A 14,810-nucleotide genomic window follows, 5' to 3' on the forward strand; every position below is an offset into this window, starting at 1 on the left:
GTTAATGGTAAGTTTTTTTTTCTATTTCCTTCTACACCATATGACTACCACTTATGAGTAAGAAAAAATACTAGATCAAAGAGGAAATGTCGAGATTTTCTTATTAGTCTGCCCAATCACCGGAGTTGCTCATTCTCAGCAGGCTTCCCCTAGGCAAGACATCGCTCCAGTAATCTTGCTATCCCGGATTCCTCTCAGGCCGGAGCCGTATTTTGAGCCCGGGAGAGGACTGGTTCCCTTGTACTAGGCAGGACCTGGCGATATCTTCTTGAACCGTTGATTCTAGTTGAAGATAACGAAGCTCAGAGCTTTTAGCGTTGACTTGGAGATGATGGAACCTGGAGCTCTGATGATTTCCGAAGAGGAGTTCTGAGCATTTGAGTGTGACACATAGATGCAGGTCTAGAGGTCGGTACCAGTTTTGTTGAAGGTTTCAGATGCTTCGAAGGATACTTTAGTCGACTCTTCTTTTAAGAGGTACGTATCCATTTTATCTTTCAGGGAAATTTCCCTTTTTAGGGAGGATTTCCCTTTCTCCTGCGAGGACCGAGTTTTCCTTTTTTAAGGGCTCACGATATCTCCTAATCAGCCTCAATCCATCTCCAACGCTGATTTCCAGATGAGAAAGAAGAATCCCGAACTTCTTGCGTTTCCGTCCTCACTCATGGATGGCCGTTCAAGGCCACGTCGTCTTTTCACCGATCCTTACTCATCTCCTATTCCTTCTTTGGGAGATGTTCTCGAAGCTGATAGTAAAGCGGTTCCGATGGCGCTCCTGAGACGGCGTCGCTCCTGTTTCTTCGATGAGGGTCCCCGTTCCGAGATCCGAGAGGGAGATCTAGCTGATATGCAGAGGAAGTATGCGATTCATCCTTCAATGGGTATGAGGAGTCCGTCTGAGTTCGAGCGTGCTCCAGACAGTGGAGCGAGTTAGGTGGAAATCTATGAAGCACATCTGGAGGCGGGCTTCCAGGGCGGTATCCCTTCCCTTATAGGTGAAGTATCCTCTTTCTTTGGTTTCTATCCCTCTCAACTTACTCCTCTGACCTGGAGGACTTTAATGGCTATCCAAGTACTCGGGGAACTTCATGGATTCTCCGTTAGGGTGCATGAGATCCTATGCTCCTACTACTTTGCCCCTTTGGTGAACAAAGCAGGATTCTACCATCTCCAATCTCGCGACAACACTCCTTAGTTGAGGAACCTTCAAGGGGTATTAGAGGTAATTATCCCTTCGGGGATGGTTGGAACAACCGGTTTGTATTCGTGAAGATCCCGGAGCCATTCGGCTATCCTACGTCCTGCTGTACCGTCAGTAAGCTCTTCTTCTTTATTCGAGCCTTGAGTTTATCGTTCCTTTGAGACCTCATACTTATTGATGCTTGGTTTTTGCCATCAGATGTATCTCGTCCGGTATCCTTTGCTGGAGAAGCATTAGCAAAGCTTATAATGGGAGTTCCCTGGGAGGCCTTGCGTCACAGCCGTATTTAGGGTAAGCCTTCTGCTTTCAGTTTCACTTGATAGGATTCGGTCTTCTTATTTCTTGCATTGCTTTCTCCCAGGGAACGTGGTGAGTCTCTCGGTGTCAGCCATCTATGATGAGCACCAAAAGGTTAAAACATGGTAAAGGCGTCGTTTTATACCCCTCTGCCAAGATTGGCGCGGGCTGCTTCATCGGTTAATGGTTTATCTCCCACCTCATCAATGGTTGCTGAAGCCGTATCTAATCATGACCCATTGGTCGATGCGCACCAGAGGTTGATTGGCGAGGTGTTCTTTCTCCGTAACCAGGTGCAGGACATGATGGCTCACATGGAACTGTTGGTTCAGTAGGTGAGGGCATCGTCCAGATGGGAGCTCATGAAAGAATGTCAAGAGAAGCGGGTGGAGCACTGGGATCTGTTCCTGTCCGGGGGGATCGACCAGCAGTCGGGGAGTTTTTCTTAGGTCGCCACCCCGAAGTCTGTTGTGGGGTTGCGATTCTCGGAGGAGCCTTCTTTCTAAATGATTTTTCCTTGTTTTTGTTTTTGAAACTCTGGCTTTTGTCGAATCTCTTTGTTCGAATAATGGCTATTTGTAGCCCCTTTTGATTTTGTTGGAATAACGGCTCTTCGTAATTTTCTTTTTATGCACCATTTCCTATTGCTTTGCATGCTTTGACGGTGGTACTTCGAATTTTTAAGAGGACCCTCCCTGCCTGTTTCTTGGTTGAGGTAAGACTCGTAGAATATGATCACTCCTTGTCCTCTCCGTAGGTTAGGTAACAGGATCCTAGGATTGGATCGAACTTAGATCTTGCTTTAGGAAATGTCGTCAGAATCCAAAGGCCATCTTTGGATGTTCGGGTTGCCCCAGACCTGGAGATTATGTAAGGACCATAAGGTTGTTAAGGAACCCGGAGGTTGCGTTTGTAACCCGGAGGTGACGTAAGGGCCCGGAGGTCATCTGGGAACCCGGAGGTTTTTTTGGATCATGGAATCACGTTTGGGACCTGGAGGTCGTAGGGGAACCTGGAAGTTTTCCTTCAGATCCTGAGATCATTCTTGGAACTTGTTGGGGTCAAAAACGGTCACGAAAGTTAACATCCAAATCTATGTAAAAATCAGTATGAACATTTTTTACGAAAGTTACTCTTCGTAAAAAGAATCTTTACGAAGAGCTTTGCGGTAAAATCTTGTTTCAATTTCAATCGAACCCCTAAAAACTAAAAACACCGATTGTCCGAAAGCAACCGACAAGTATCCAAATCGGCCACGGACATGGTCAAGTATGGCCATCGTACTACGCACAAGCCAAGCTCAGTCGTTACATAGCGACCGAGGATACACACGGCTCGGTCGCTACGTAGTTACCGAGCTTAAGCTAAGCTCGGTCGCTAAGTAGAGACCGAGCACGTACGCATCTCAATCGCTACATAGCGACCGGACTCTCCCAAATGTCAATACGACACGAGTCCATGCATTCTCGTCTACTCTTTAATGCTATCTCCCATAGACCACGGCTTAACCATTCCTTGTTCCTTATCGATCGGAGTCATCAGTCAAACTTTACGATAAAAACCGTTGGAAGTTTGTCTTTATCGAAGAAACTGTAATAAACGTTACGAGTCGAAAGACGGCCCAAAGAGACCTAAAACGCGACTCGAAGCCCACTAACAATTTCTTAACCAAAAGCCCATAAATCCTATGACGGTTCATGCTTGGTTCGCAAGGAAAGATAAATGTGAAGTTTTCGCGGATAAATGTTAAGTTTCCGCAGATAATCACGAAGATCAGGAAAATGGAATATCTCCATTTTTGAGCTATGACGGCCGAAGGGCAGAAGGAGAAAATCATAAACCGACCTAGGAGGGAGTATATAAGGAGTCCTAGGCAAGAGGCAAAAGGAGGAAGAAAATTGAGCACTTAGAAACTTTAGGCATTACTCTCGACATGTTCTGTTTCTATGACTGGTACTCGATTACTAGACGAACTTGCAAAGAAGGTTCAATCTCTTGTTCTACTCATTCAATCGAACTACGTTCGACTTGATCCTCGAAAGGTGTATGTAGGCAGCCTTTCATAAGGTTCAGTCCGAAATCAATCAAAACCTTTTATCTATTTCTTTTGTTGTTTATCGAGCTGCGACACAACTAGGTTTAAGGTTTTTAGTCATTAGAACTAGGGACTCGCTGACAGCTCTTGCGGCCGAAGCTTTTAAGTCTTTTTTAATAATCGCAACGCTCTTACGTGAATTCGAAATAAAGATCTATTTTTTCTAAACTCGTTTTGTTATCTTTTCATATTTTTTGCATCTATTTGGTCACTTGTCGTTGGCTCCGCAGAGATCCGGGACCTCTGAGAAATTAGGGTTTTCCTAGTTTTCTAATTTAAACGGAATTCGACGGTGTGAATTTTGGTTCCCACAGAACTTGGAGGTTCTTCTTTAGATCCTAGGATCATGTTTGGAGCCTGGTGGCTATATGGGAACCTGTAGATTCTTCCTTAGGCCCTGAGATCAGATTTGGAACCCGAAGGTTCTTGAATTCGTAATTGGACCCTGAAGTCATGTGTGCTGGGGAAAAATATCCAGATATCCTTTCCCCCAGCCTCCAGGCAGGACTCAGATCCCCGGATCCCTGATAAATGGGTACCCCGGGTCCCCACCAGAGGGAACCCTGGGCTTGGTCCCTGGACCCTACTCCCTTCCATGAAATGGAAAACTTTCGACAAGGAGAACCTTCCATATTTCCGAATATGGAATAGTTTAACCTAATGAAACCGACTTCTAGACGACTATATAATAGCGACAACAGCCTTCAAGCAAGGGATCGACTTCTCCAAGGCTTAGAGACTAGGGTTAGACGGCTAGAATTAGGGTTCTTATAAAACATCTTGTAACGATCCCTTGTTCTTGCCTAATCATCTAATAATACGTTTCTTCAAGCCTATTCTATTATTATTCTCTTTAAACATCCTAAAACCCTTACTAAGTAACAACAAACACTCGAGGTTTACCAGCTTATCGATCGTTCCGTGGTACTCTAAAAGAGCCTACACAAAAATCTCCTAACAGTTTGGCCCTAGAAGGAGGGGAGTAATCTAAGCTACGTGACGATGGCGGTGGATGAGCAAGACAATACATCAGAATTTACCCCAAGAGAAGCCGAGCTTCAACGACAGATCGACGGACTGCAGATCCAATAACCGACTTGCACAAGGCTCAGGAAACAACCGAAAATCCAGAGCTTTCCTCCGAGGTTCAGAGCCTGAAGGAAAAACTTGGTGAACCCTCCAAACAGCTGGAGTTAAGCACCGAGAAACTCAACCAACTACAGACGGAGAACGCTGCACTCCGAGACAAGAACAAAGCTCCCAACACGGCGAGCAACAAGAAGCGTTGCTTCAACACTCGGGTTTGACCATGGGAAGCCTGAGCACTCCCAACACTGGAGAAGGCAAGACTAATGCGACTCCTGCATCCGGAGCGGCCAGGGCAACACGAGAAGGGATCGAGGATCACTAGAACCACGAACTAGAGGAAAGTGATTCTGAACCTGAACCCGCGAAAGAAGAAACCGAGAAGACGGCAGCCGAGTCTTCCATAACCGCCTATCTGGAGCAGATGTTTTCCAAGAGGTTCGACACCATGCAATCCATGGTCGAACTTCTACCAGGAGTAGCTCTCCCTATGCGGAGGAGCAACCCCGACTCGTACACAGATACTCCCATCCCGTAGGAGATCACCTCAGTCGAGATTCCCCAACATCAAGATGTACGATGGAACCGGAGACCCCGACGATCATATCGCACAATATAAACAGAGGATGCTAGCGGTTGCGCTCCCCAAGGAGTCCCGTGAGGCTACCATGTGTAAAGGGTTCGGCTCCACTCTAATTGGACCTGCCTTGCATTGGTATATCAATCTCCCTACCAGGTCCATCTCTTCCTTTGCCGGCCTGAGCGACAAGTTCATAGAACAATTCGCGAGTAGCAGGAGCCTGGAGAAGACTTCGGACGGTCTCTACGAGATCCTCCAGCATCGAGTAGAACCCCTGCGGGACTACATAGCCCATTTCAATGAAGAGAAGGTAGCGGTCCCTGAATGCAGCATCCCTACCGCAATCTTTGCCTTCAAGAAAGGCCTACTTCCAGACGGAGGGCTCGACAAAGAGCTAACCATGTACCCTTGCAAAACCATGGAGGATGTGCTATCCCGAGCGTGGGAACATGTGAAGTTGGAAGAGGACGTCGCTAGCCGCGCAAGGCTCAACCCAAACAGGAGACCGAGAAGAAAGATCCTCCCAAAAGGGATCCAAGGACTCCAGAAGCAGGAACCGGGGCAGGTTCCAATACCAGCCATTAGAAAAAGAAGAGGGGATGTCTGGGTCTACCTGGCCCGATATCTCCCATCTCTCAATATCCACACCAGAGCTGGTCAACAAGCTGAGGCAGATGGTCCAACAGGTCAAGTGGCCCCCAAATATGAAAGCACCTGACTCATTCCGGAACCCAGGACTCTGGTGCGACTTCCATCGCGATCATGTCCACAAAACTGAAGACTGCGTCACCCTGAAGATCGAGGTCAACGAACTTCTCCAAAAGGGGCATCTCCAAGAATTCCTTTCAGAGAAAGCCAAGGCTCATCTTAGCAAAGAATCATCAGGGAAATCCAAAGGGGACGCACCAAGCTCACCACCTAGCCAGAACCGGGTGATTCATGTCATCTCAGGAGGCTCTGAGGTAAGTGGTGTGAGTCATGCAACTGCGAAGAAGAGCACCCGTAATGCTAAACACGGCCTAGAGACTACTCAACCTAAACGCCTACTTCTAAATACCGACGAGATAAGCTTCACAGCCAAAGAGCAAGAGAGGATATTAACTCCCCACCATGACGCTCTAGTTGTCTCTCTCACCATAGCGAACTGTTTGGTGAAAAGAATACTAGTAGACAACGGGTCCTCCAGCAATATCATCTTTCGGACGGTGTACCAAGACCTAGGGCTAGAGGAGAATACCCTGACGCACAAAGTAACCCCACTCATCGGGTTCAGCGGCGAGGTCAAGCAAACCGCTGGGGAGATTGTTCTGCCAGTATATGATGAAGGGATCAGCCTATCTACCAAATTCCTGGTCGTGGACTGCCAATCGGCATACAACATGATCTTAGGACGACCCTGGATTCACCACATGGGAGCAGTCCCCTCAACCCTCCATCAAATAGTGAAGTTCCCTACACTGTGGGGCATCAGAGCAATCCGAGGAGACCAGGAGAATTCTAGGTCCTGCTACCAGACAACCTTAAAAGGGAAGACCAAGGTCTTATAGCAATTATAGAGGAGACCTCAGATCCCGCGGAATCGGTAATCAGGGGTCAACAATAGGGGAAATTCAGGAACCCTCTGCATAGTCCGGACCCTACATCCAAAAATCTTCCAGAGAGCTTACGCCGACCGCTTCGCATGGCCTCCCCTAAAAACCTGCAAGGCTGCACCTGCTCGTAAAATCTGGTCCCCACAGGACCCTCGACCTCCGCCTCACATAGATAAGATAGGCAGAAGCTTCAACAATTATCAACCAGCGATCTCACAGATAAACGAGTGGGGCACAAACACCTCAACAAAACCCCCTCGGAAGAGAGCTCCAAGCAGGAACCAGACGGAGATAGGAGACCTCTGAACACATTTGCTCCAGTGGATGAATGCGACTACATGGTTCATGGAAGCGCTGAAAACCTCCATCGATAGGAGACAGTGGCCCCCGAACGTCAACAGCACAGAGATCCACAAGGGCTGGGGGATGAAACAACTCCCAAACAGGGTCCGTAGATTCAAAAAAATGCGGAACCTTGCAGAGGATGAAGGAACCCTCCAGCGAAGACATTTGTCTCAAAAGCAAGTCAAACCCCACGGGTCACGCAGCAATAAGAGGTAAAACATGGCCTAACCACCGGGGTATCTCGCAAGCTGATATCTTGTACGGTCTCCGGACAATGATTTCTATATAATTATTCTATCTTTTATTTAAGAATTATGTTTTTCTACTCATATGTACGCTGAAAGTCTACGGACGTAGCCTATATAATAAAATAGTTTCGATTATAAAGAGAGTACGTATACCATAATACATAAAGGGGAAAACGGGCTGGATCAGGTCAAAGAGACCTCCGATCCTGGCCAACCCTCAATGATAAGTGGCCCGACCACACAAAAACAAAACGGGTATGAGACATAAGGTAGGAATGGGTCTGCGCAAGCCCGAGTATGCCGTCAATACTACCTAAAACCCCAGTATAGCCTCAGGCATATCGGGGCCCCAAACTAAAATACCAAAAAAGTGAAAGGTACCTGTATTAAAACTGTACGTGCTAAATTAATACAGGGGACGCGCGGTATAATTGCCACAGAGAAAGTACAAAATTCCGGGAGCACCTTAATAATATCATGTTTCTCCAGACGTGGAAAACAGCGTAAGTCTGGCACTTGGGTTTTCACCCACACCAGCACCCTCTAAGACTGATAGTGGCTTTCTGCAGAAAGCAGAGTGCAGCAAGGGAACTCGATATTGACCAACCACGAGCGGTAGAAAGCGATAACCAACAGGTACCGAGAGTGGCCACACCTAGGGTGGCAGAATGCGGTCCCTTTAAAATTTAATTCTGTGGTTTTGAGAAAGAACTCCGGCCTCAAATAGGCCTTAGGGCCAAGAATCGACAGGTTCCTTAAAAGGACCTCAGGATCCAAAGACTATGAGTCTAAAACAAGACCTCAGGGTCAGGAACCTATCGGTTCTCTTTATAACTTAATTCCGGATTCTGAGAATTCCGGGCTCATATAGGCTTTAAAGGTCAGGAACCTACAGGTTCCCTAAAAAGAACCTCAGGGTCCAAGGACTATGAGTCCAATTCAAGACCTCAGGGTCCAGAATCTACGGGTTCTTAAAAAGGGACCTCCGGGTCCCAACGTCATTTAAAGTCTCTAAGCGATCCCAGGGGCCTCGAAAGAGATTAAACACTATGAGACCTATGAGGTCCGATCGTCGTAAAATCCAGAGGTTCTAAGGAATCTAGACTTTCAGGATCCCTGAATCCATATCTAAAAAGCCTAGAAAGGCCCAAGGTTCCCAAACGATTAGATCATCGCTTGACTCTCCAGTTCTTCGAAGACGATCCAAGATCCTAAGATCATCAGACGACCTGCATTTTTTCCAAAAGAGAGAGAAGTAAGCATCATATAAAGATCTCAAAAGAAGGAAAAAGCAAATCCAGAGAAGCTTATTTAAAGCCACAACAGGGCCATCATTCAAACAAATTCAGAGCAAGCCAAGAAAGGCCGCTACTACAACAAAGGAAAGAACATAAATTCAGAAGGAAGATCCTCCAGGCCTCGAATCGATATCCATCCTAGAATCCGGAGGAATGGTGGGCTCGTTCTCAAATGTAGGAACCGGGGCACCTTTATTCTTGGCCTCCTCCAAGACCACTGTCTTGTATTGCGCCAAAGCTTTGCCCAGATCCCATTGGTCGTTCTTTCTCTGCAACCATTCTCTCATCAACTCCCACCGAGCGGTAATTCTTGCCCCGCTTACAGCCATCACCGTCTCATGCCTCAGATTTTCCATGGCTTCTTCTAGCTCCTGGTTCTTCTTGCCAACACTCAATGCATCCTCCGAGGATTTCTCGGCCGACCTCTCCACATCCTTGATCTTATACTTAAGATCGCGAATCTCTAGTTCACGGGCTATGAGCTGGGCCTTCTCCTCCAAAAATTGATTCTTCAGTTCTTCCAGTTCCTCTCGGCTGATCTACGAGCTCTGAAGAGACAGCTGCTCCCCAAGGTGATATAGCTGGGAGATGTTCTACACGAAACCACACCAACCTATCAAGAGTCGGAACGGAAAGAAATCAAAATCATAACAACATACCCGAAGTAGTCCTCCTTGAAGAACCTGGATAACTTCCAAGGGCTTTCCCGAAGGGAGAGTGGTACCATCATGAGGAAACACTTGAAGATTTAAGTTAGATAAAGCCGCGCCAAGATTCCCCGCTGAACGCACAACTTCAGCCGACTGGTATGACGCCCGTGTCGTCACACCTCCACCCCTGGCTTTCTTAGCATGAGTCAAAACAGAGGGTTCGATTTTCACCATCGTCGCCTGACGACTTCCAGTAATCATCAAATCATCGCCGGATACGGTTCTGCTCGCAGACCCCTTTTTTGCGGACATACTCTTCGCCGCCTTTTGATAAGCTACGAAAGGATCATTGCTAGTATCTCCAGACATGCTTCCTGAGCCAAAGAATGTTAATCCTCACGAGTATTCATAGCAAAGCAATCAAAAGTGAAAACGCTTACCCCAGGGGCTGCTACGTCGCAAGGCGCTATCACTAAGCAGGAAAGGTGCTTGAACCACAATATCATCTCCCTCCGGAATAGTAGGATGCGTTCCAGCTGCAAACACAACAAAGTGGGTCAGAGATCAGATAGAGCAGAACCATGCGTATCCCCTAGACCCACCTATAAAGTTCCAATGATAGGAGTGCCCCGGGAGCGCCATAAAAACGTATCGTTCCTGCCACTTTTTAATAAAAGCAGACCCCTTACGATCACTTCTCGGCATCTCCTCCACGATAGGCAATCCACTACGAGGACGAAGATGGAGCCGACCTTCATTCCCATTAAGTGGGGCCAGATGGTAGGAGTACAAAACCTCGTTAACTCCGAAGGATAGGTATTCTAGATCGCCTAGGTTCTGAATGGCTAGGAGTACTCTCCAAGACGGGGGATTCAGCTGGGAAGGAGAGATCTCGAAAAGTCGTATAAGGTCACTATAAGCAACGGAATCAGCCCTTTAAAGCCATTATCGAAAAAAGCCTCATAAACAACGATCTGCCCAGGGATAAAATTAGAGACTCGCTCCTCCGGCGAAGGTACCCGGCGAGTAAAAGAGGAGGGAAGAGAATATTTTTGCCGCCACTCTACTAGATCATCCTCACTCACAGAAGACGCAGGACCTATCGGGGAAGGAGATTCGTATGCGTATGGAATAGGAGCTGCTACGTCTTGTTCTGACCCCGCGCCTGGGTCAGGAGAGATGTCGGATCATGAAGCCGGAGAATCCATTCTTCTCCTCGAGCCAGCTCTATCGGTCATCGGGGCGACATAAAAGCAGATCGTTTGGACATGATTGATCGGTTCCTAAACGATAGATGGCGATCACAGCAGAATAAGCAAACTAAGAGCCTAGGAAAGCACACCAGACAAGCTACAGAAAGAAGGATGAGAGAAGTACCTGAGCCGAAGACGAAGAAAGGTGAGGAACAAAAGAAGAGCGTGAAGAAATATATACAAAAAAGAAGAAGCTGTTGAAAGTCTTCCCTGGAAAGACGCGCATCTCACCGGATCTCAGGCCGCAGGGTTCAAAATTCAAAAAGATTCCTTCGCAAAAGAAAGGAAGAATAATATACGCCGAATCTCTGATATTAAAAGAAGAAATCATCTGGGAACGGAAAGGACTCCTATCTTTTTTGACCCGCGCGTGAACTGCACGACAAAGCTCCAGTCTTGTCATCTCCAAGATGATAGAAGAAATTACTACCATATATCGACTGAACACGAAGGGACCTGTCCTTACCTAGGTTCAGAATGAGTTCCGACTTGAGTGGAACCTAGGCTAGCAAGATCATCGGAACAGGGTCCTGCCTAAAGGGAGCCTGCTGAGAATGAGCAACCCCGGTTGACTGGAGTGCATAGGTTATTCCCCGACTTCGATAACAAAGTCGAGAAATAAGGGGCAAACTTTTGGGGAAAAATATCCCGGTATTCTTTCCCCCAGCCTCCAGGCATGACTCAGATCCCCGGATCCCTGATAAATGGGTACCCCGGGTTCCCACCAGAGGGAACCATGGGCTCGGTCCCTGAACCCTTACTCCCTTCCAAGAAATGGAAAACTTCCGATAAGGTTAACCTTCCACATTTCCAAATATGGAAGAGTTTAACCTAATGAAACTGACTTGTAGACGACTATGAGGGAACCATGGGCTCGGTCCCTGAACCCTTACTCCCTTCCAAGAAATGGAAAACTTCCGATAAGGTTAACCTTCCACATTTCCAAATATGGAAGAGTTTAACCTAATGAAACTGACTTGTAGACGACTATATAAGAGCGACAACAGCCCTCAAGCAAGGGATCGACTTCTCCAAGGCTTAGAGAGTAGGGTTAGACGGCTAGAATTAGGGTTCTTATAAAACATCTTGTAACGATACCTTGTTCTTGCCTAATCATCTAATAATACTTCTCTTCAAGCCTATTCTATTATTATTCTCTTTAAACATCCTAAAACCCTTACTAAGTAACCACAAAACTTGAGGTTTACCATCTTATCCATCGTTCTGTGGTACTCTAAAAGAGCCTACACAAAAATCCCCTAACAATGTGAGAACCTAGGGATTTTCCCTTAGATCCTGAGATCAAATTGGGGCCCTGAGGTTGTATTTGGACCTTTAGATCATGTGGGAACCCATAGGTTTTCCCTTTGGATCCCCATATCATGTTGGAGCTGATCTCACTCAAATAACCCTAAAGAGTGAATTTACTCTCTCAAATGTGTTAGGGTATTTTTCTGTACAAGCAATCTGCGCTCAGCTCTACGGAATGATAGGAGGAAGGAGACATGTTGTTGAGTGTATTCGCTTACTTTGATAGTTGATAAACCAGGAGATCCTTCTCTTAGGATACTGCCATATGGGTATGGGCCAGTATAGATCGTCGGTGCCTTAGTAGCATCAGGGGAGATTGGTCGTTAGGCGGGGGCCGCCAATCAGTAGTGAAGATCCCAGGGTCTTCTTGATCTATGATTGATTTTTCCGACTACCAGGGTCGGTCCTTGGGTGCCTCCTGATCTGTAGTTGATGGTTTCGTCCATTAGGGGTGGTCCCTGAGCGTCCAGGTGTGGAACCGTGGAAGGTGTTTGGGTTTATACCTGCATCCTTCAGTGGGGATCGTCTACGTACCCTTCAGTGAGGGATCAAGCCGTTCGTAGTTCATGTATATGGAGGCACAGAGCCTAGATGGGTGATATACCATGGATTTGACCCATTTTTACCCATGGTATATAAGTATTTTACTATCTATATACTATATATTATATCCTATTGGGTATGTTTTCAGGTTCAGAAGTATCTTGGAGTAAAGTGATGATTATGGAGCATTTAGGAGCTTAAAAGAGATTTCATCCGAGCAGACCATCAGAGGTCGATACGAAGAAGAAACAATCGATCGATGCACATCTAGTGATGTCGATCGATACAGAAGAGAAGCCTCGTCGATATAAGATTATGATCGATCGATGTACATCCTGTACCATCGATCGATGTCGAGACGCATAAGCACGACTTGGTTCCAGCCGACTTTAAACCCAAGATTTCACCAAATTACAAGATTACCCCTGATGAGTTTTTAACCTAATAGATATATACTTGCCTAAGTGTTAGGAGGCAAGAGAGCTTTTGGCCACCTTTGTATTCTTATTTTCAGCAGAGAGTTTTAGGAGAGAAGATCATAGAGAGATTTATGATTGGAACTCCATTGATTCATCTATTCTATTCTGTGCAGTTATTATTTATATTTTGTGTTAAGAATTGCTTAGTCTGAGTAGTTTACCTGTTAGATTCAGGGTTCAAATAGGTTAGAGGGATTAGCCCCAACTATAGATTGCTAAGTTGTGGTATTCATTGATTGATTGTTCTTAATACTTGTTCTAAATTAGCTAACTAGAATACTGAGCCTAGGAATATGCATGAGTGAAGCGTCCTTGACCATCCAGTCCTGAACATAATCTGTCATACTAGGACTGCTAGAAAAAGGCTACCACTGAACTAGAGCTAGTGAGAATTATCAACCTGCGCCTAGGGCTTAACTAGAAGCATCGATCGATATTGTCTTCTGACAATCAATCGATATTTGTGAAAGGTGTATCGATCGATATCCCTGTAGGACCAACGATCGACACTCTCTTGTGATCAACAGACGATAGTTGAGATCCAAGATCTATTTAGTTAACCAGTGAAACATTGCCATCGCTGATCACTGTGTTCAAGGGGTTAAGCTCTAATATATCATGCATGCAACAGATAGGCATCTATAGGATTATAATCTCCAACACCTGAATAGAAACCCTGCATCTAATACCTTTCCAATAAGTTACACCCCAATCATCTTGTTAGTCGAGCAATAGACTTGCTCAATTAGGATTGCTATTTACATTTAAACAATAAAACAACACACTTAGAATTAATAATTTACTAAATTTAATAGGTTCCCTAGCTCCTTATGGATTTGATCCCTAAGTACTACAATTGAACCTCTTATTTGAGAGAGAAATTCACTCCTTAGTGTAATTTGAGTGGTATCAATGGGCGCGGAGCTTGATGGAGGCACGTAGCCTGATGGAGGCACGTAGCCTGATTGAGGCGCGTAGAATAATGGAGGCATGTGGCCTAGGGAGCATGTAGCTATGTAGTGGGTAGGAGTCAATTGTTCTAGAGGGCACATGGCCGGAACAGATGGTGGACCTGCCGATATGCTGCAGTGAGCATGATGTCTAGATGTGCTTCAGTGAGCATGGAGGGACCCCGCTGATGAGCTGGAGATCGTGGCCTCAGCCAGCAAGTAGATTTGTAGACATGCTGCAGTGAGCATATATCTTCATCTGGATGATAGTAATCGTAGGGATTCATCGGTTGTGAGCTTGTTGATAAAGATGGTCCTATAGGTGCGAAACCTTGCCTTGGCAGCTGTAGAGTTGATGAGCTCTGCTCATGGACGTCGTGGACCTCTTCCTTTAGGTTTAGAAACCTATATTTATAGTGGAGGTCGTGCCTCTTTCTTAGGATTTGGAAATATTCATTTTATCTTCAGATAATAGAATATTTTCTTTTTTCTTAAGGGATGTCATATGTATTGGAATATTTCCTCTCTCTCTCTCTGATTTAGGGAGATTCCTTCTTCTCCTAGCTGGTACCTTATTAAATAACATGGTTTTCTTCATAGGACTTCGTGAGTTGCACCGTAGTATAAAGTTCCTCGTTGAGTTTGGCGTAGGACGTCGGCTCGTAGCCAGGGCCATCAAAATTTATTGTCGATAGTGCTAGGATGGACTTGCGCTCGGTCTGAAAGAATTCACAGCCTGATTGGAGATGTATGGTCTGGAGAATGGGCAGTAATCCTTGACTTGATACAAACACGTGGTCTTAATCAGTTAGTGTATTCGTCGATGAAACCAGTGGGCATGATGTCATGGCATGGATGAATGTAGATAGACTTACAGACATG

General features: G+C 46.0%; 1 protein-coding gene across 1 annotated transcript; it reads left to right on the top strand.

The window, feature by feature from the left end:
* Positions 1 to 5,251: 5,251 nt before the first annotated feature.
* LOC106320830 lies at positions 5,252 to 7,157 on the top strand. Its single transcript, XM_013759182.1, has 3 exons — positions 5,252 to 5,945; positions 5,995 to 6,797; positions 6,918 to 7,157. The coding sequence occupies exons 1-3, from the start codon at positions 5,252 to 5,254 to the stop codon at positions 7,155 to 7,157; spliced, it is 1,737 nt and encodes a 578-aa protein (XP_013614636.1).
* The last annotated feature ends 7,653 nt before the right edge of the window (positions 7,158 to 14,810 follow it).

This window comes from Brassica oleracea, unplaced genomic scaffold, assembly GCF_000695525.1.
Source record: "Brassica oleracea var. oleracea cultivar TO1000 unplaced genomic scaffold, BOL UnpScaffold01084, whole genome shotgun sequence".
Taxonomy (NCBI): Eukaryota; Viridiplantae; Streptophyta; class Magnoliopsida; order Brassicales; family Brassicaceae; genus Brassica; species Brassica oleracea.

What these genes read in the sequence shown, in the direction of transcription:
- LOC106320830 (XM_013759182.1), top strand. Translation starts at nt 5,252, where the DNA reads ATGTACGATGGAACCGGAGACCCCGACGATCATATCGCACAATATAAA. An exon ending in TGAGGCAGATGGTCCAACAG is followed by an intron (nt 5,946 to 5,994) that starts GTCAAGTGGCCC and finishes TCCGGAACCCAG; the next exon opens with GACTCTGGTGCGACTTCCAT. An exon ending in CCTTAAAAGGGAAGACCAAG is followed by an intron (nt 6,798 to 6,917) that starts GTCTTATAGCAA and finishes AAAATCTTCCAG; the next exon opens with AGAGCTTACGCCGACCGCTT.